Source organism: Aptenodytes forsteri, unplaced genomic scaffold (genome assembly GCF_000699145.1).
Source record: "Aptenodytes forsteri isolate BGI_AS27 unplaced genomic scaffold, ASM69914v1 Scaffold265, whole genome shotgun sequence".
Taxonomy (NCBI): Eukaryota; Metazoa; Chordata; class Aves; order Sphenisciformes; family Spheniscidae; genus Aptenodytes; species Aptenodytes forsteri.
In genome coordinates, this window is record NW_008796175.1 from 1622251 (window position 1) to 1643604 (window position 21354).

The 21354-nt window shown below is 46.2% G+C and overlaps 1 protein-coding gene across 1 annotated transcript in view; it reads right to left on the minus strand.

The window, feature by feature from the left end:
- Nucleotides 1-21354, minus strand: part of DOCK11 (dedicator of cytokinesis 11) — a 70438-nt gene that overhangs the window by 44560 nt on the left and 4524 nt on the right. The window contains exons 6-23 of the mRNA XM_009287644.2: nucleotides 19805-19900; nucleotides 16559-16693; nucleotides 14342-14519; nucleotides 13812-13891; nucleotides 13165-13248; nucleotides 10961-11101; nucleotides 9095-9304; nucleotides 8589-8711; nucleotides 7499-7581; nucleotides 5798-5920; nucleotides 5540-5616; nucleotides 4195-4379; nucleotides 4026-4091; nucleotides 3766-3858; nucleotides 3234-3357; nucleotides 2438-2559; nucleotides 1890-1976; nucleotides 527-616 (exon numbers count right to left, since the gene is read on the minus strand). Coding sequence (XP_009285919.1) covers nucleotides 527-616; nucleotides 1890-1976; nucleotides 2438-2559; nucleotides 3234-3357; nucleotides 3766-3858; nucleotides 4026-4091; nucleotides 4195-4379; nucleotides 5540-5616; nucleotides 5798-5920; nucleotides 7499-7581; nucleotides 8589-8711; nucleotides 9095-9304; nucleotides 10961-11101; nucleotides 13165-13248; nucleotides 13812-13891; nucleotides 14342-14519; nucleotides 16559-16693; nucleotides 19805-19900 — 2097 coding nt within the window. The remainder of the gene's footprint in view (nucleotides 1-526; nucleotides 617-1889; nucleotides 1977-2437; nucleotides 2560-3233; nucleotides 3358-3765; nucleotides 3859-4025; nucleotides 4092-4194; nucleotides 4380-5539; nucleotides 5617-5797; nucleotides 5921-7498; nucleotides 7582-8588; nucleotides 8712-9094; nucleotides 9305-10960; nucleotides 11102-13164; nucleotides 13249-13811; nucleotides 13892-14341; nucleotides 14520-16558; nucleotides 16694-19804; nucleotides 19901-21354) is intronic.

Here is a 21354-nt window from a genome sequence, read left to right on the forward strand (position 1 = left end):
ACGGACATTCCTGAGTTTGATTTTAATGAGCAAGCACTGTACCGCCTGGCACGAGAAGGCACATAAGCAGAAGATAACGGAGAAAGGAATGTGCAGCTGGAAGGAGAAAAACAAGATAAAGGCCATGAAGGCATTTTGTGTGATCAGGAAGAATGGGCCAATCTGCTAGAGCATAGATGCGCGTGAACACAAGGCTGTAACCTATCTGCAAGCTGCCGGTAGCGCGTGTACACTTCTGCTCGCTATAAAAGATGCTAACAAAGAGCAATAAAGGTCTTTGGTTGCTGCCTGCCAGAGTCCGTGCCTTCAATCCCCACAGCTGACTACTTGTTTTATCTGCTGTGAAAGGCAGTGGGAAGCAGCACACAGATAGCAGACAGTTGTGTCAGTAAGCAGAGGTAAGGATCTTGCACAGCGCACCAGTCCCAGCACTACAGCCAGTGTGTGTTCCTACAGAGCAGGGCTCTGGGTATTTACTGATGCTCCGTAAAAACACAAACAAAGCCCACCAACAGGCATTGTTCACCTTTAGGTATTTAACAAGCTCTCCTGGGACCTCCTTAGCTCCCGCCTGAACCAGCTGGCAGTACTGGAAGAATTTGTGTAAGTGCATGTCCTGGAAGAGAAGAAAAACAAGTTCAATGCAGCAACCTATTGCGGCTTTTGTCCAATTTGTCAACCCCTGCTTTGCAGCTTACACCCTAAAACATGCTGACATACCTGCGGCAGTGGGCCATGTCCCTAGCAAGCCCCATGTCACTACCAGTGGCACTCTTGGTCCCCAGCTGCCATCTCCCAGGACTACAGTACTGCTCCCTGCCTTTTCCAACGTACCCAGCCACTGCCCATCCCCTGGCTCCCAACTAATCTTGAGATTAAGCACAAAACTGCCAGCAGTGTTAAAATTCTCCTGTGGTTGCACTACCCTGAGCCCCAGTCCCTGTCCAACACTGGCCTGGAGAAGCGAGAGCCCTTCTCTCCCAGCTGCAACTCTTCGAGAGTGCCTCACCATCTGCCTCACTGACCTCCTACTGTCCATCTGAGGCAGACTCTCCTTCCCATGCTTCTCCATTCCTCTCCCTCCTCCTCCAAGGTTAAATTTAATTACTGGGTTATTTAACCCTGAAAAGCATCTGGGAGTGTAATTTGGTGGGGAGTGGAACTACTGTGCTGCTCGCAGTGCTGTACAGAATCAGTAAGACCCTAAAACAGGTTTAGACGATGCTGAAAGCGAGTTGCTGTTAATGTAAATGCAGCTGATTACATCCAGCACAGGACAACAAGCCCTGCCAAGGGCATTTCCCCATGAGCAGTGCTGACAGGAGGTGCCCCAGAGCATGTGCTGGGGGATCTTTGCTGCACATCACATGAAGCTTGGGGAGGTTCATCACTACCATAAGATGACAGAACACATGAGGACTTGGTAAAACAGCCTGAACTGGTTTCAAAAGGAAGTGAGGACTCTTGTGACTCTTGTTTACTTGTGTCTGCTGTTGTTAGAAAACTTTTTGGTTTTTTGAAGTCATCAAAGAGTCTAATATTTGCGGGAACCTCCCATTTCCACCAGTTCTTCTCTCTTTTGCATCATCAAAGCAGCTCATTTGCTCAAATGTTTCCTTGGTCCTACCAGTTACAGTGAAATTGGCCAAGAAAGCATCAGCCTCTCCCTAGGCTCATTCACTCACACAACTGTCTCATCACATCTGGACGAAGGAGCAAGATCCCTGCAAGTAATCCCAGACCTGCTGCTACAGAAGTATCTCGGTGCTGCTCTGCAAACACAGGTACCTCTTTCCCACAGCACCTATGGCATAGCAGTAGTAGAGATACAGCAATTGCTTCCTCTGCATTTGTGTTGAAAGTCTTTGAGAACGAGGTGCTTGACTTACCTGGGTGTAAATGGTCGAGTCCAAATGGATTCTGATTTTAAACAGTGGCTTTGCTCCATCCACCCACTTCGCATCCACACTGGGCTGCTGTGAACAGACAACATTCAAGTACTTGGTTTCAGACTGCGGTGAGCAAGTGGCTCTGTGCAGACAGACACCTGGTCAGAAGGTAGGGGCTGAGGTGGAAGAACAGGTTCCCCCACCCAGCACAAACACCAGCGACATGACTGCAGCCACGACAGGGCAGAGGGGTCCCTGCAAGAACGTGCACACAGAGCACGTGCCCAGTCTCCTGCTCTGCACCATCTGCAACAGCCCAGTCCAGCCTGCCACAAAAATATTCTCTGCAACCTGTATAACCACGGAAAGTGGAATTAAAAGTGTCCTGTCTCCCACCCCTAAGAACCTTAAGCTTCGGGGGCTGCCCAGCAGTAGGGATCTTTCCAGCTGAGCAGAGCACCAACAGAAGCCCAGAACTTACAGTGGTAACAAAAACTCAGCTTTCCTCTTCCCATTATGTTTAAGCCCATTTTAAACTGCCTTCCTACCCTTCGTGACTCTGTGTCTCCGAGACCCAGGTAGCCAGGTGGAAGGTTGGATGAGACTGGCAAATGCCGCTCCAGGGTGACAATCCGTCCATCCTTCAGCAACGGGACCCAGGCATATCCCACTGCGAAGGCAATCAGTGGACCAGAGTTAGCAGACACACAGCGATACATGTTTTGCTCAAGCTCCAAAAAAAGCTGTGTCTCACCCTGAGAAAATCCAACTCTCAGTTGTGCAAGTGGCTTCAACGAGGCTGAGATCGACCATGTCAGCCTTGTTAAAGCACGTTTTACCCGGTGACTCGATGAATGAAATTCAGACACAGCTCAACCAAGATCAGGAGTGGGTTTGAGGGGCAGAAATGGTGTGCGAGCCTTGTGCATGGTGAGAGGGTCCTTCAGTCGCCCGAGGACCAGCTGAACGGAGAGGCATCCCAACCAGTGGGACCTGGGTATGCTCAGTCTCTTACACATGCCTAGTGTTGGCAGGATCAGCCTCTGAGGTCCTGATCTCGCATCAAGTTTTTGTTGGTGACTTGACTGACAATAGCCCATTCATGCAAGCCAAGTCAAGAACACGCAGAAATAGCTGTCAGATTGCAGCAAAAATTTGAGCTTTAGTATACGCTAAAAACATTGTGCTTTATTCCAGTTTAGACCCATGATTTAAGTTAGATTGCTTTCAAAAAAGAAAATTCAGATAGGCTAGTATTTTAATAAAATATTTCTTCATGTCCCTACATTAATTTTATCTTGGATTCTTATACTCCAACAGAAGTAATTTAAGCAGTGAACATACCTTGAGTTTCAACGGTGTCCTGTTTTTTCGATGTTGCCTTTGTATTAATTTCACAGCTGACATGATAGAAGGTGAAAAGCAAATGATGCTTTTGATGGAGGTGAATTGGAAGCTCAATTTTAATCTAAAATGATATCATGATAGATAAGACTGTATTTTTAATCGTGGAGTAATATTTTGAGTTTTATTTTATTTCACAAATGCTATGTTGTATGCAGTTACACAAGACACATTCTTTCTTACCCACCTTAAACAACTCCTGGCTAACATTTTCATCACATTTTCACATTACTTATTAATGGGGGTGTGTGACTGGAGTGCACAAAGCGCGACAGTAAAGACAGCAGAAAACAAACTGGCATTAAAAATTGACAAAGTCTCTGGCTTTGCTGAGCCCTTCTACTGAGGCAAAGGGCTGACGATTATTTTTACCTGTATTTCACCCAGCCCTGGAAAAAAGAGATAACCTGAAAGGCCCCTTGGCTTTGTAGCATCCAGGAAAATCTGTTTTTTCCCACCATTTCATTTTTACCTCGTCGTAGAACTCCGGACTCTGGTTGTGATGCAGCACGGCAGCATAGGCGTTTGTGGTCAGGAGATGGCCTCCAGGTTTGCCATAGATACACTGGAAACACAAATGAAGAGCTAGATTCAGGGTTGCTGCCACCCTAAATTAGCCAGCCAAATTAAAACAGCATGGAAACTCAGTGCTTGCTTATTGTCCTGCTCAGCCTGGCTGGCACACAGTACACAGCAGCGAGCCCCAGGGCCCTAGAAATAACAGGTACCCACCTTTAATGGCCTGGCATCAGCTTCATCTGAATCCCTGAACTCAACACAGACAGCAATATTCCTTGCCTGAAATGGGGAAGAACATGGAGGATGAGCCATTGCTATAGGTCAGCAGCATCACCCCAGACCACACCGAATCTGGCTGGAGCCTGCTCTCTGGGTCGCTCACCTTTGCAAACACCTTCTGGTTCTCATACTTCAAATGCAAGGGGTAGACGTAGAGGTGGTTTTTGTAGACAGTGAAGGGATAACAGTACTTTGCAACTTCTGGGACAAGCTCCTCCACTTCAACTGCAATGTCCTCACAGCTCTTCTCAAAAGGCTTTATAGGAATATAAGAAGCTGTGACACAATCTAGAAGAGAAGGAAAGCTTGGATAAGCACAGACCCCACAAACATGGGAAGTACTGCCCACGTGAAAGGAAATTCATGGGTCCGAAACTCTGCCATTGCTCTTGAGCATCCAGTTCTCTTCACATCAGAGGATTGTGTGTGTTGACCAGGCAGCAGGACTTGGACCACTCCCATTGAAATGATTAAGGGAAAATTGTCCCCTTGATCATGCAACATCTGTGGTCCCCAACTGCATTAGCAATACCAAGAAAAGACGGGTGCACGGGCACCGTGGGGCTCTGCTCTCCTTGCCAATGGGGACTGCAGAAGCGGCACTTTCCTGTAGCTCTGGGTGAAGTCAGAGGGTCAGGTGAATGACCCATGTCTGGGCAGGGATGGCTGCTCTGTCCAGGACCTGCACCTTGAGTCTTCCAGGAATTTGACCCATTAAGTTACTGTTTTATAAATCATGCAAACATCACCTGACTGAAGCAGACAGGCTACTGAGATGATGGCTTGAGACTGACGTCTCAAATTGCGTCAGACCCACTACATCAGTCCTTTTCCACTCTCTACTTCAGAAAGATGTTTGACGGTTCTGCTGCCTCCAAATACCAACGTGCAAGCCCTGCCTAATTCACTGAGACTTACAGCCATGAGGGAGAGTTCATCTCAAGTGATGGCCTTTCAAAGAACAAAATAATTAAGTCCACTAGAAAAGCCTTTTGGATAGGGGACCGGACTACAGAACCCGTAATAGGAGGCCCATGGGGTGACAGTGAACACATCATGAGTCCTTTCTTTGCCTCAGTTTCTTTAAATGCGAAGTGAAGAATCACACTGACCATGTTTGTGAAGTCCTCTGGTGTTATGGATCAAAAACGTTATATGAGATTGGTGTAATAATAACAGCAAAAGCAGGCAGGTGGCTTCCTTTAGATTTAGGATGTGATGGCCAAACTGTAAAGCAGATGCACCCCTCAGGTAAACCTCTGCACTTGGACCACATCCCTCCACAGCATCCATCGGAAAGACTTACAAGCCCATGGTTGTGCCAAATTACTCATTTCTCATTGCAGCCCCGAGATACTCTTGTTAATGAAACAGCAGAACTCCCCATAGAAGTATTAACTCCTGAGGCTAGAGCCATCAGCATTTATTTTAAGATCCAAGATCCTTACTTGTGAAGTCTAGCGGGATGTCTTTGATGATGATATTCAACTGGGCTGGAATGACCTGTAGTTTTGTCTTCTCTGGTCTGCATTAGGGAGAAAGGAACAAGAGTGTGAACCTTGGAAATTCAGGTGCTGAACACATCAGCAGGGCTTTTTGTTACCCTCTGAGTATTTTAGAAATTGTCATCTCATGTTTATGCTTAACTGTTTAAAAATGTATATTAAAATGCCTGCTCAGCCTCTGCACCAGTCTCTTACACTTACTTCTTATACTCTGCTAAAAGCTTCAGCATATCTTCATTTGAGAGTTTGCCGCTGTCTTGCTTGTACAGAGGCGAGAATTTTCCTTCGGCATCAAGAGTGCCCTGGGAGTCTTTGAACACTGGTCTGCAGAAAAGAAGAGACACATTTCTTAAATGTTGGTAAATATGCAGACACTGAGGTCTTTGACACATCAGGCTGAAGGGCAGTTTATCAGGTGAGAGGTTCACTGGCCTGTGACTGCTCTGAATACCGCCAGACCTCCCGATCACCCTCCCATCCTCACGTGGTGCTTAGACCCCACACAGACTACAATCCAACTCGTCACATAAAATTGGATGGAACATCACCCATTTCCCTTCTCTCCAGCCAGGTGAGAATTACACACCCAGCCCAGCTCCAAGCCTGGTCCACAATCACAAACGCCCTTCAATCCCCTCCCACTAACACCAACTGGTAAAGTATCTTCCTAGTTGCACATGGGGTCAGAGCACAGAAATCCTCCTAGGAAAGGACTGTGCAATGAAGACCAGCCTCAGGACATACATCAGCTTCCTCCTGAACCCAGAGCAGGAGACTGGACTCTGCCCTGGATGAGTACCAGCACCTTTGCATTTGACTATAAAGGCTGGGGGTGTCTGTGTACAGCAGGAACATTAAAGCATCCATACTCCCTTTCTGTGCCAACAGCTTCCTCTGAAAACCCACAGGGAAACTGTCCAGGGATGCAGAGCAACACAGCTCCCCACACCAGGCTGTTGGACACTCAACTCGTTGGTCTCCAGATGCAGCTCTTCACCCAGCAGGAGCAAATCTGAAGCCCGTCAAAGTCAATGCACACACAGAGCCCACCATTGGGCTGAGGCACCACTTCAAAGAGGGCTGAGGCACTGCGCAGGCTGTGTGCCAGCTCCCGGGAGCGAGCTGCATCCCAGAAATACCATCCTGAAGCTGAGCAGTCAGTGTCACAGGAAAATCCAGCTCTATTCTATTCTAGCCTAGTTTAGTCTAAGAATACACATTGCAAGCTGTATACCACCAAATCCCAGCCCACTGTGACAGTCGTCTGGTGTTCCCATGTCATTACTATCCCTTTTGTCAGCACCAAACAGCAATTTAGCAATAGGAGGCAGTGGCAGAAGGATGAACTCACCTTCAGGCCTTCCTCTGACATGAGATTTAAGGGAGTTAGCACTGATGTACTGTATCAGTCACAGTAAAAGAACAGTGGGGAACAGGATCACTACCTCCAGTCATTCCCAAGAACGTTAATTAAAGCAGAGTCTAAGATGGGAGACAAACCCCAGCTGATTGCCGCTGCCAGGCCAGGAGGTCCTCCACTCTCATCCTGTCCCTGGCAATGGCTGGTGCCAGGAGGGATTTCTGCACCGATTCCCGCGGTAGCACGGTACGGGGTGATTCATCCCCAGGAATGATCTGCCCTGATAGCAGTAGCTACAGGTCAGCAGGAAGGTTACCGTCTTCCCAGCACTGTTTACTTTTTAATATTTTGTTTCTAATTCTAGATAGAGCATTTCAGGCCAATCCCCATTCTGTCTTGGGAATCGGAGCCAGTTTCTGCCCTCGGCTGCAACTTCACTGACTCCAGTCACTTGGCCCTTCGCCCACTTGGCTGGATCATGTCCCAGATAACTTGCAGCGGCAGCTCCTGCCATGGCCAAAGCGCAGTCCGAAGTGACTAACCTGGCAGCCCAGCCGAAGGGCATCCTGTACTGCCCCAGACGGCTGCACACCTGCTTGGCCACCTTATGGACCTTCTGGGCAGTCTGCAAAACACAAGAGAGATTAGCGTGTGCCACGGCTTCCATGCTGCCCTGGAGAAGAAGTAAAGAGCACTGTAGTCTCCAGGGAGAAGAAACTCTCCGTATTCCACAATGCACAGCTCCCCAGGCACACAGCACAACAGTCGCTGAAGCAGCTGATAGACATGTCTGTCACTTTACAACATGCACATTTATTACTTTTGCAAAGCAATAGCAAACATGTTGTGGGCACAGTCATATTAAAACTCCTCTTGATTCTGCATTAAACTGTCAGGGTATTAGTATTTTATTTTCCAAAGGGTATTAGTAGTTATTTTCCAAAACTGACTGTAATTGGCTCATCCTGTACAGGTTTACAAAGTGTGCCGAGGGAATGCCATCACATACCAGGTTTTCCATACACTGATTTTCAAGGGACTAATTTTGACTGGCTGCAGCAAGGCAGCATCAGCTCCACCTGGCACGCAGAGACTGATGCCAGCAGAACCAGGACCAATGACCACCCTTTGCATAAGTTCTCCCATATGATCATGGCACTCTGCACAGAGCAAGACAGAGGCAGGGTGAGCAGAATAAAGGGTGAAGCCCATGTTCTGCTGCTACTAAAACATTGCTGTTCCCAGCCAGTGTGAGCCGGGACCAGTCCAAGACACTGTGTGTAGCACCATGTAGCAGTGCAGCCCCTTTCTCTGGGGATGAAGTGTCCCAATTTTTTGCTGCCAGCCCAGGCTTTGCCTTGTTGAAGTGTAATGGGGAAAGGTCCCCCTGCCCCAACTGCTTGGAGCTTTCTAAAAATCCTCTGCCTCCTTCCAGGGGAAGGAACCGATTCTCCCAGGACAGCCCAGCTGATGCCAGCCTGGGAACAGTGCAAGCAGCAGAATGGATGAAGACCAGTATTTGCCAGAAAGCAGCTAAAGAGCAGCAGAAACAACCCATGTTTCAGACCACACTACTCCCTGCAGCAGAAGACAGCATCACTAAGCAAATACTCTCACGGCCCCATCCAGTACCTTCCCCGGGTCTGAGTTTTTCATGTACGGCTCTGCACAGTGCGTAATGCTGCCCTGCAGCACCTTCTCCACGCGGGCCACCAGGAAGATCTCCACGTGTGGGTCAGTCACAGAGAAAACCCCCTGCAATAGATAGACAGTAGGCTGTCAGAGAGCAGGACACCCTACGCACACTGCTGGGTTTGGCCCCAATCATCTTGCTGTCCCTTCTCACAACCCACACAGACCCTGCTCTGGTTGCTGCTGCCGATGGGCCATGGGGACTCACAAGACTTGAGCATGGTCAAGTCATGAAAAGCTCTACCTGGTGCTTTGCCTATTGCTGCCAGTGAGCCCGAAGTGGTAATCAGCTTGAGACACTGACCAAAACATGACAAAACCCCACAGCTCAAGAGAAAAGCTGACTTCTGCTTCTCCACACAGTGGATAACAACACACCGCAACACTATTGAACAGCCACAGCTTCAACGGAGATACAGAACAAGAGGAGAAAGTCAGTTCTTCACCCGTTTTATGTAGCGCAGGCAAGACTCAGGGACTCCATGCACAAGGCTCTCGCCCGGTGAACGTCCCTTGGTGCCCTCTGCTCCGGATGCAGAGTTATCCAGCAGCATGTCACGGACAGACGGCGGGTTCAAGTCCACGTGGAAGTCAGCTGAAATCTTGCAATTATTTTTCAGGTCAAATAATGCCAAGCTTAGGAAAAAGGGCTCAACCTGGAAATTTGATTGAATATATGCGTCAAAAAAATGCACAGTACAGGTTCAAGAGTATTCACATGCATTGCCTTCCCTGCTAGGCTTGCCTTCTGCATCTGTTTTTCCTTTAGTTTTGTACACCAGCATTTTACAGAATTCTTACAGACAATCCATGTTCATTTGCCTTATAAATACATAAAACCTGCATCTTCTTGCATTTTGATCTAGTCAATTTGAACAAAGCTACTTTAAAACCATCAATGAAATATAAAGAATGAAATCCATAGGGTTTTTTATATAAATGATAAACTATAAAGTTAGGAAGAAAAGATGACCCCAATCCATCAGTTAGAGCTGTTTATCCTTTGCAATGAGAAAGAAATCAACTTAAGATTGATTAGCATGTTCACATGCTAAAGACCACTTCACTTATTGTCCAAAGTCAATCAACTCTGCAAGACACTCAAAATGTTCTTCAGCTGCTATATGCCGCGTGGCACAGGAGCAAAGTTATAGGCTTTGCTACAACTAATAGCAAGGCTAACACTGCTGAGGAACTGCATGTGCAAAATCTGCCAACTCGTTTGTAGCTATTGACCTCGACAGCACAAGGCAAGTGGCAACAATTCCATGTATTTTTAATTCAAAGATCCCAGTAGGCACGTGTCCATGTAAAGATAAAAGCGAAGGCCTGAAGATAAGACTGTAGTGTGTCCAAGACATTACAGCATAACTTGGAGGCAAATGTGCTGATTAGGTCTAACTCTGGGCCTGATTAAGGATGAATAACAAGAATCTCTACTATCAGCGACGCATTCATCTGCTGGGAGTTGCCAAGGAGAACGAACCTGGTGTACTAGCTGTGAGCTGCCAACATGAAACCATCACAAAAAAGCCTTTGCAGTTCTAACAGGCATCAAAGTACGATCAGCAGGGAGCGGTCAGTGCCAGTGCTGCTGCCTCCCCTGTGATGCTATCTGCTGCTCTGGCACCCTTGCATAAAGGCTTGTCTCCAGCCAGAGCAAATGCAGGACATGATAATAGGGATTACGTTTTGGGAGGAAAGACTGGAGGAGCCTGGTCTGTTCAGCCTAGCAGAACAAAGGCTGAGGAGAGAGGTCATAGCTGTCTACAGACATCAGAGGCTCAGAAAATACAAGGAAGAGCTTTTTAGGCTAAGGCACAACTTTGGCACAATAACAAATGAATATAATAAAGTGTCTGTGAATACAGTTAGGCTTGGAGTCAGAAGAAGGTTTCAGAACAGGGAAATCCCTTGCCATTAGGGGAAATGAAATAAAACACAACAGTGAGTGGATTGGAGATGGAGCTTAATCATTTACCAACAGGACTTTCACAGGGAACCAGAACATGGTAGACACACGCTCCCCATTCCCTATGCCTCTGAGCTGCTGGTTTCCCAGCACTCGCAGTTCCTGGCAGGCTGAGGCACGTCGGGACAGACCCTGTCCCCAAACACATTTTTGGAACACCAAAATAGCAAGGCAGACAAATCCTGCAATGACCTTGGGCCAGCAGCCACTGTTTGCCCAGGTCCCATTGGAGCTCATGGCAAAATGGGATGTTTTTATCCACCCAGATTAATCTTTCGAGGGCTCTTCTTGCTGGTGAGGAGAAAGAAGACAAAGCAGGACATGCCAGAGCTCCCCTTACATTGGTGGGTCCTCCTTCCGACCTGTCGCTGAGCTGAGCAAGGAGGTTGAGGGAGAGGTCCTGGCAGCACACCACAAAGCGCCTGCTGCACTTTTCCTCAAATGGCTTCACGTCTGGCTCGATCCCCGAGAAGTCTAGCCTCTAGACAGCAAACAAACAAATCTGGTCTCATTAAAAAAGAAAATAACCCCCTGAATAATGTTAAGGGATCACATTACAGCCAACGCTATCTTAACCAAATTTTTTTTTTTAAAGTGGTACAAAAGGTACAAGACATTCACAAATGAGTGCCATTTGGTGATGTTACACAAATGTATTCAGGACATGAATTCATGGGGATGTATCAACTTTTAGCAATCTGGTTTGTAGAGCACAGAAAACTAAGCCTCAGTATGATTTCAGTTCCTTCCTGCTTTGCTGTAACCCTGGGGACTTTCCCAAACAGCTTTTAGAGCTTGGGGAAGAAAGTGGAACATAAGCTGTTGTTACACTCAGAAAAGTATCTTCCAGTTTGAAGATTTGACTAGTTTAAGAGATGGTCCCTGTGCCTGAAATAGAGAGAAGGCACATGCCGTTGGGATCGTGAACAACATCTCAAACTGGAAGGCATTTCTAGATGCACAGCAATAACCGGCATGGTTAGAAACAACAAAGACTGTCTGCAGGGCCGACTGGGAAATCCAAACAGTCTTGATTATAATCACCTCCTTCCTAACCCAGAACACCCATGCCTGGTCTGTGCCTCGACATCCGTCCTTCCCAGAGAGCAGACACGTATGTGACCGAAATACCATCAGCCAGATAAGGACCCTCAGCCTTCACCATACCCATCGTCCTGGGCACTGGGGACACAGAGCTACCAAACACCCCTAAATACCAGCACATCTCTTGGTGACAATCTGGCACAGTCCTATTCGTTTTTCCCCCTCAGATCCTGCAGAAACCTGCCTGCCAAACGTAGGGTGCTGATATCTCACAATCAAGTAATTTCAGCAAAATAGGCTGCAATTGTTAATCCGATTCTGGGAAACTCTTCCCATTGTTTCCCCTATTTCCTTTCAATGAGGAAAGTACGCTGCAGGAATATGTTCCTGCTCCCAGTTTCCTTAGCACCAGGCATACAAGCACGCACGTACACACCAGCGTTGACTGGGGCAGTGACTTTGAATGCCCAGTGTTATAGCAGATCCGACTGACCCACACCAGAATGAAAAGCTCTGGGTATAGAGGGAGGGCAGTGAATTCAGCCTAACCATTTGGTTAGGTAAAAAAGATATCTTAGATACTCCACGCTGAATAATATTTCCATTTTTATTATCTGACTAGAATATAGGAAACTTCTCAAAGCTTCTCTTCAAAAAAAAAAGCCTCCTGGATGCTTATCTTCTTCATGTTAAAGACCTTAAAGAAGAGCCAAGAGAAAAGCTCATTTTGTACAACTAAACCTTTTAAAGACTAATTACATTCCCTTGTTAAACCAGAATATTCTTTTTCGCAGGTGTGAACAAGCCAAAGCATGCCAGAAGGAGAACCAGAAACTATGAAATAACTTGGAACAATTCTCTACAACTGTGTTAACAATTGCAGCTCATTCCACTGAAATCCCACACCTGGACCTTGACAGAGAGCTCAGCAAAGACATCAAAGCTGAGAAGAAAACAAGCCAATAGTCAATGAAACCCTACTCCAGTGCATTAGAACATCATGGGGTCTTTTTTTCTGTTTGTATGTCCCCTACATTTGAAAAATCCCTGAAGACTGAGGCTTTCTTTGTAAAACCCTATCATGGTCTTTAACGTCACTACTCCCTACTCAGACGTGCTGAGCCCATGCAGCATTGCAGATGTCCTTGCAATACCACTTCTACCGCTTCTGCAACCATGAGAACCTCCCAGAGGCCCAGGTGATGGGTTTGAAATCCAGCAACATCGAGATGCATCATACAGAAGCCAGCAAAGCTGGAGGGAGGCCATGTGTGGGGCTGCTGCGAGTCCTCCCTTTATCTGAGTTATCACCTGAGCATTGGCATCTTGTTCAGCTGCCACTGATAGGGACATGGGCTGCACTTCTGTTCTCTAATCCACTGAAAAACACACTGCCTCTGCAGGCAAACGCTGTGGCCGTGCAAGGGAACAGGGAGGCACAACACCAAGGGACTCTTACAGAGAGCAAAACCTCACATTTGCAAACATGGGAATGTTTACCTGGACTTCTGGGTCGAAAGAAAAGAGGTTTTGTCTTCCATCATTTCTGCTCAGTTTGTTCAGCTGATCTGTTTCTCTTCCGTACTAGGATAAAGGAAAGCATTGATATTACTGCCTAGCCACACAGAGGCAAACATTCATTATTTGGAAAGAATGGAAGCAAAACAAAATAAATATTTTTCAGGTTCCCTTTGTGATATGTAAGACGATGCAAGGCTTCTCAGCTGTAGTCACCAACATGGTGCAATGACAGCAAAGTGATGTGGCTCTGACAAATGAGAAAGCAGACAGAAGTAGACAACCACACTCTGGATCATATAGGAGGGGGCTGCCACCTAACTGCCCCTCGGCCAGGATGGTCACCCATGCTGAGCAGGAATGAGCAGTACCAACCACAACAGCCCTTAGTTCGCTCTAAGTCTGGTTCTTCCTTAAGGGCCCCACACTTGGAGGTGAGGAGTGTGCAGACTCAAACCATGGAGCTCCATCCATGCGGCAGGCAGGTGAGATAACAGAGACCCCAGCAGCACTTGGTGCCTGCCCAGCTCCCCCAGAGCTGAAGACACAGTAAGTGGAAAACCCCTTGTATAGACATGGTGGAGAGAACTAGCTATGGGCTGGGAGAGTGATCTCTGCAAACACGATACCTTCATCAGCTCCGGATGCATGCTTCTCTCCAGGCTCTCCAGGATGCTCTCTGATTTTCCCTGTGTGCTTGATTCATCATCTGCAAGGACACAAAAAACAGATGTTCAAAAAAACTGCAGAAGCACCGCTCTCCGAGAAAGCATCCTGCAATATTTGCTTACAATAGCACAGAAACAGTTTATGGAGACTTTTCCATTCCTCAGGAGTAAGATTTTTCCATACATTATTAGTACCAGAGTGTACTATTACAGCCTGCTAGGTCTTTCCAAAGCAGAACTTCAGCACGGAGCCAATTTTCCAGGAGTCTTGAAACTTTGCCATGGATTTCCCATCCAGAGAAAGGGTCACGTTTCCCTCCACTTTTATTCCTCAGACTATTGTCTACATTATACTAAGCCTTTTCGCATGATATCATGTATCAGCCACAATTCTTGTGATTAATCCAGAAAGAAAAGTATACACTTCTCCAGGCACACTGCTTGCATCCTGCTGGAGAAGGGTGAAGGTAAGTGTTTATTTATAAACTGACCTTGCACAGATTCCACAGTATCTTTCTTCTCTTGCACCAAACTCTCAGTATTGCTCTGAATGATCTTTCTCAGAGTCACCAGCCACTCTTCCATCTCCTGCTCAGTTTCAGCTGCGAGATAGTGGCTGTACTTGTCTATTGTCTTGAGTTCAAATGCGTAACGGCGCATTTTGGGACACTAAACAAACAAGAAAGAGCAAGATTTGTATTACACTTTCCTCAGCGACTCGGCACAGTACCTGCCGTAAGGCTCCTGTCTGTGAAAGCATCCTGAACTGAAATACCATGAAATACAATGCAAGCACCCTCCTTGACACAGTGCCTCTCCTGCAGTAATCACAAAGGGCTTCACGGCTGCGATCAAGCAGTACGCAGCTCCATGGTTGCCAGCTACTCTGAAAGGGGAAGAAAGCCAGACTGAACCACAGACGTTGCACTGAGGAGCAGGAGCAAGCTCCTTCTTGTGTTGTCAGACCTTTAATATTTACCCAGAGAAGCCAGGAACTGGATTTGTCTGACACAGTAAGTAACATTGCACTCCAGGACACTTAGAGGCATCTATCTTAAAAGTAAGTGGTTCAACGCAACTTTTCTGAGCTCTGCTGGCCTTTAAACAGCATTTTCCAACCAGAAGCCAAGACAAATCTGATGCAACTTGGGAAGTGCATCCTGTACATCACTAAGGCATGTGCACTACTGCTTTTACTGTGTTCAGAAAGATAAACAGAAATGCACAGCTCTGACTCATCCATGCTGTAGCAAACCGCTGGAGTAATTTAAGCTGCCCTGTACCCGCTCCACCACACTCACTCGGTGCTTGAAGCTTCTGCAGAGACAGCAACGGCAGAAGCCACAGCAGCAATCCACTGCTGCACTTCACTCTCAGCATAACAAAGCAAACCCAGGTTTAAGCCCTGTACAAATACCTGCTCCTAAATCCTTACAAGCCTTTTGCAGGTCATAAGTCATAGAATCATAGAATCGTTAAGGTTGGAAAAGACCTCTAAGATCATCGAGTCCAACCATCAACCCAACACCACCACCCACTAAACCATGTCCCTAAGCGCCTCATCTACGCGTCTTTTAAATACCTCCAGGGATGGGGACTCAACCACTTCCCTGGGCAGCCTGTTCCAATGTTTAACCACTCTTTCAGTAAAGAAGTTTTTCCTCACGTCCAATCTAAACCTCCCCTGGCACAACTTGAGGCCATTTCCTCTCGTCCTATCGCTTGTTACTTGGGAGAAGAGACCGACCCCCACCTCGCTACAACCTCCTTTCAGGGAGTTGTAGAGAGCGATGAGGTCTCCCCTCAGCCTCCTTTTCTCCAGGCTGAACAACCCCAGTTCCCTCAGCCGCTCCTCATAAGACTTGTTCTCCAGACCCCTCACCAGCCTCGTTGCCCTTCTCTGCACACGCTCCAGCACCTCAATGTCCTTCTTGTAGTGAGGGGCCCAAAACTGAACACAGTATTCGAGGTGCGGCCTCACCAGTGCCGAGTACAGGGGCACGATCACTTCCCTGCTCCTGCTGGCCACACTATTTCTGATACAGGCCAGGATGCCATTGGCCTTCTTGGCCGCCTGGGCACACTGCCGGCTCATGTTCAGCCGGCTGTCGACCAACACCCCCAGGTCCTTTTCTGCCAGGCAGCTTTCCAGCCACTCTTCCCCAAGCCTGTAGCGCTGCATGGGGTGGTTGTGACCCAAATGCAGGAACCAGCACTTGGCCTTGTTGAATCTCATACAGTTGGCCTCGGCCCATTGGTCCCAAAGGGCTGCATGTTTGCATGGACTTACTGGGATGTAACTTAAGAAACAAGAAGCTGGTGTGAGCAGCAAACAGAGGAGGAAGGTGCCCAAGACTACGTCACACCACTTACTTACTGGCTTCAACCCTCAGGGTGTCCTACCTGACCTATGATAACCAGGTAAAGGAGATGGACAGAGCAGGGAGACAGCAGATGAGGTAACGATGAAATGCTTCCATTTTACTCTGACAGCAGTTCTTCCACTTGCTGCCTTCCTGGCCAAAAGTATGGCACCCTTATGAAATGCCTTGCCTGCCTTTTAATTTAGCTGACAGAGCAAACCAGCTCTGGGTTAGTTTGTAAATCCATGCCTTCACCCCTCGATGGCACAGACCTTGAGAGAGCATGTCTGTCTTGGAGCTAGCAATGCATAAGCCCATGTACAGCCATGCAGAAAGCACACCTACCTGAACAACGTCATTGCAAGCGTCCAAGAAAATACAGCCTTTGGATTCTTTTGAAATTTTCTCATCTTTGTAGGAATTAAGAATATAGGAGCCATCTGTGAGTTGTGACAAGTAAAAATACCTCCTCTTGAATACCTGCAAAAGTACAAAGTCTTGCTCATGCAAGTATTCACTCTGTTGTATATCACAAACCACAGCCACAGTTTCAGTATCTGCCCTCCTGCTATTGAGAAAATACTGTAATAAGAAACACCGATGACCTTAGAGTGTTGCAGATTCACCCTCTTGAGTATGACTTGTTTTTATAAAGAGAGACTTTGTCATCTTCTTTAATTTTAATGTCCTTGTTGTTATTATAAGTTTGCCCATCTAAAGCAAAGCCCCAGGGCTTCCAGCTCGCCTCTCAGCTGGCTCCAGCCTCATTTATCTTTACAAAGTAATGCTGCACAGTAAATTCAGATCAGCACATCGCTTGAAGATTCATCCCACCCTAGAGCAGGTATTTCCAGAGCCTTTTTGATAAAGACCTCAGTTAGAATTACAAAGCAATTCTCCGGAAGACTTTGGAACAGACGTGGAAATTCCTAGCACTCAAATGCCAGCCAAAGGACACTGTAATCCATTCAACTGCTTGGTTTTTTGTGGGTTTGGTTTTTTTGTTGTTTTTTTTTTTTCCATACAAACGTATTTTCATGAACTGGCTTTGGCTTAGTGTTCAATTCTCACCTCAAAAAGCAGTAAGTCTGGGAGAAGTGTTCCTATGTTTGAGCTACTTATTTTTATGAAAAAAAACTCTCCAGTATCTCAGAACATCTTCCTTCATGTTTGTCAGCCATAAGGCACTGGAATATAATTCAGGGGAACATTTTGGCAGCAATTACGGTAGCGCCATATGCTGCCAGGTCTGTAAGAAGCAGGGTGCATTTCACAGTTGCTGGATATCTGTGTTGGGAGAATCACGAAGGAAGCCGGGGCAAGCGGCACCGTGAGTGTTTCCACTGTTCTGCATATCTGGAAGATCTACGAATAAACACAGCATTTTTCTTCCCAGATGGGAGACTACTAGTAATTTCCTGCTCCCATCATTACTGACACTAGCACATGTTCAATAAAACCGCTCACTTGCACAGAACTGAAAGGGAGCATTGCGCTCTGAACAGTAACCTAAGCCCTCTGAAAGGTAACCTCTGGTGTCATTTAGATGAGTAGTTAGCTGCAGAGATGCTCCAAGGGGTGTTGAGCTTTAAGTTTTATAAGGTTTAACTAAACCTTAGTTCAACAAAGCATAAAAATACATGGAAATCTAAGTAAGCTAAGCATTAAGCCAGCTTAAACACTGATTTAGCACGTCACTGAATCAATCTCAGAAACTTTGGCAGTGGATGCTACAGAAACCCATGATAGATCTCTTTCTACATATTACAGGGTTGATATCCCTCGTGGGTATGGGATTTCATGCTAAACCATTTGCATCTTCTGAATTCTGTTCAAAAGGAAATGCAGAAACAAGCAGCAAATGCTATTCCTATGATCTTCCCCCCCCTTGTAAGCACTGCTGTCAGAAAGAACTGTCAGAAGACTATGATAATTTGAAATTAATACTATAAACCTAGGAGGAGAGCGAACATCCCCTCTGATCAGGCTACAGACGCTGTTGGTGAGCATTGCAATTGCAGAGGGATGGCTAGAGAACTGGGGAAGTCCATTTGGGCAGAGATGAAAGAAAGAAAGAAAGAGAGAAAATCCTGACACTGTGGTTGTAGTGCAGCACACTGGCACGCTGCAGAACGACAGTAAGAGAGCTGGGCCAAACCAGGGAAGTTCTCTGCAAAGGAAAGGTTACTCTGAAATAAAGGTTGGCAGCTGTAGCCTAATTACAGTTTGCTCATGGGCTGGCTCTCCACAAAATACACTCTGCCCATGCTTAGCAACAGTGTGAGCTACCAACAGCTCAGCACATCACAGCAAAGAACAATCAGCACTCAAAAGATGGGCACGTCTGCTTCTGCAATAGCACAGCAGCCTCTCAAAGTGGTGATAAGGCTGAAGACGTTCAAAGTCCTCAGATTTCTCGCACATGCCTTTAGGAGGTGTTTTGTAAGACACAGAAGTGACCAGGACCAGCTCAGAAAATGGCTACTGATTTTCAGTACTTTCATTTCTGAGTTTCACAGGAGACTCTCTGGATCTTATTAATTGAACCAAAGCCAGCGTAGTTCAGATAACATCTCTGAAAGGTGGGTCTGAGGTGCTGGGCACTGAGGCCAACAATACCACAAGAGGTTCAGTCAAGAATGGACCCAACTAACTGCTTTGAGCATGTATGATACCTCCTCCAGAAGTTACAGGAGCAGAAATGGCTTCAACCTTGCTGCTTGGAAAAGCAGAGGATCCGAAAACCCTGTTCTGTCCATTGCCTTCAAGCTCCTTTAAAATGAGGAGTCATTTTAAAACTCAAATTAAAATTAGCCCTATGAACTGTCCTGTTCCACTTCTCATGAAAGCATAACTTGTTGAATCGAGCCTCAGAACAACTGAGCTTTTTGAGATTTACTAATATCCTTACCTATCCTAATATCGAGCCTCACTGCAGCCACCCTTCAGCTGCACAGTTGAGCATAACTCCCTAATATTCTCCCTATGCTGTAACAAGGCAGCTGTGTGGTGGAACAACAGACGGGCTCATTGCCACAGCAAAAACCTGCAGTGGAACTATTAAAAACCTCCATTGAAAAATCCAAGCAATTTCACGCCGGATTACGTACAGCAGAGAACAGGAGACAACGCAGCTGTTGCTTCTAGGTCAGTAATGCTCCATCTCCTCAGTGATATCACCCCTGCTTTTAAAGCAAAGACTTGTCATTTCAATTGAAAGCTGGCCTTTCCTCCCAGCAAGGAAACTATCAATTCACAAAGTCTTTTTGCAGGGCAGCTGTTTCAGTTATTTAAATTGCCTTCCTCTTCTGGGCCTCAGCTGCTCATTCAGAAAACAAACATGCTTCGCCTTTTTGTTCAGCTTGCCTGTCATGATTTGGAGTGCATTGGTCTTATATTCTGGGGAGGGAAGGGTCAAAGGCTGTTGCCAGACTGGTTTTTTTTCCAGTCCACCTTGGGTTACTTTATAAGAGGGACGGATGCCCATCCAAACCCAAACCCACCCGTTGCACTCCTGCTAGCTTTAGATAGGTGGTCTGAACTTAATCTCCTGCCTCGTTCACAATTAACATAACGCTGGATCAAACTCACCTTCATGGTAACAGTGATTGTGCTATTTACATTTGCTTTGTGCAGCCAGCCTTGCTTTATCACACCACCCTTCTGGGAGCACAGGGACGAGGAATCCTGAAAGGGAGCAAAAGATCAGAAAAAGAGGAAGTCAGGGGAACTGCCTCCCACGCAAAATTCCCCTTGGACACAAGGGATATGTCCACCCCAGAAAGCATTACGGTTTTAACTACAGCAATACAGTAACATGTAAAATGTACGTGTAACATGTACAGCTACACGTACAGTGTTATCACAAAAAATTTCAGGAGAAAACAGGCTAGTTTGGGTCACCTTAGACAAGAAAGATTACATCTATGCTGATAGAGCTGCACAGCAATTTTGCAAGGAGGAAATGCATGTAATTTCAGGGTTATCTCTTTCCAAGAAAGAGACAAAACAGGCTAGTTTGGGTCACCTTAGACAAGAAAGATTACATCTATGCTGATAGAGCTGCACAGCAATTTTGCAAGGAGGAAATGCATGTTGGTTCTTAGGCAGTATTTCAAAAACCTGGGGAAGAAGGAAATTTTCAAAATGGTCTGTTTAGAAAGTTGCAAAATGCAGAACTCCAGACTTATTTTGTCATTTCCTTTTGTATAAATCCACTCTCCATTTTAAATTTAGGCAAAACCCACCAAAACCCAATAGCTGAAATGTAACTGACTGATTTGACATTTATCAAAACAAAAAGTTTCAAGTGACCCAACCAGGCTGTTTTTGGCATACCAGCTGGGGTTTCCATCTTTGCTCCTGTCCTGTGGTCCCAGAAAGGGAGAACGACCCTCCATCCATACCTAACTGTGGCCTCCACTGGGGAGGGAGGGAAATGAGATCCCAGACTGGTGAAAAAAACTCATCCTGGGACTTCCAGTGACTCAGCAGCAGAGGTGGACCTGGACTGTCTGCCCATGAGCTATGAACGGATCGGTTTATATGGTCTTCTGCATCCCAAATGGCAGGTTTTCACTTTTTTCTTGTCAAACTTCCAATGACAAAGTAAATTGTCTAATGCTTTATTTCCTTGGGTAAAACAACCCATGATTTCTCCTTTATAATGGTTCACCTTTTTTTCATCAAGAGATTTCTTTTATTTGAATTTCCATTACATAATTCTAAAGTAAATGCTCCATCAGGAAACTGTAACAGAATCCTTTAGATATGGCCATGCCAAAAGAGATAAATGCCAAAATATCTGCCAAAGCACCGGGAATACTCTTCCACAACCAACATCAATAACTTCACTCGTTTGAGTATTTGGGACACTGACCAGAAGAAAAAAGGTCTCCATCAAATTTTGATGGCATATTTTTATCCTTTTGTTTTTTTCAGAGGCATGCTGATAACATACTGCACAGCTCTGTCTCCAGCCCAAATTAGATATTATTAAAGAGGTAACAGCTCAAGTTAACGATGTAACGTGAACTGACAACAGTGTCCTGGTTTTGGCTGGGATAGAGTTAATTTTCTTCCCAGTAGCTGGTACAGTGATGTGTTTTGGATTTAGGAGGAGAACAATGTTGATAACACAC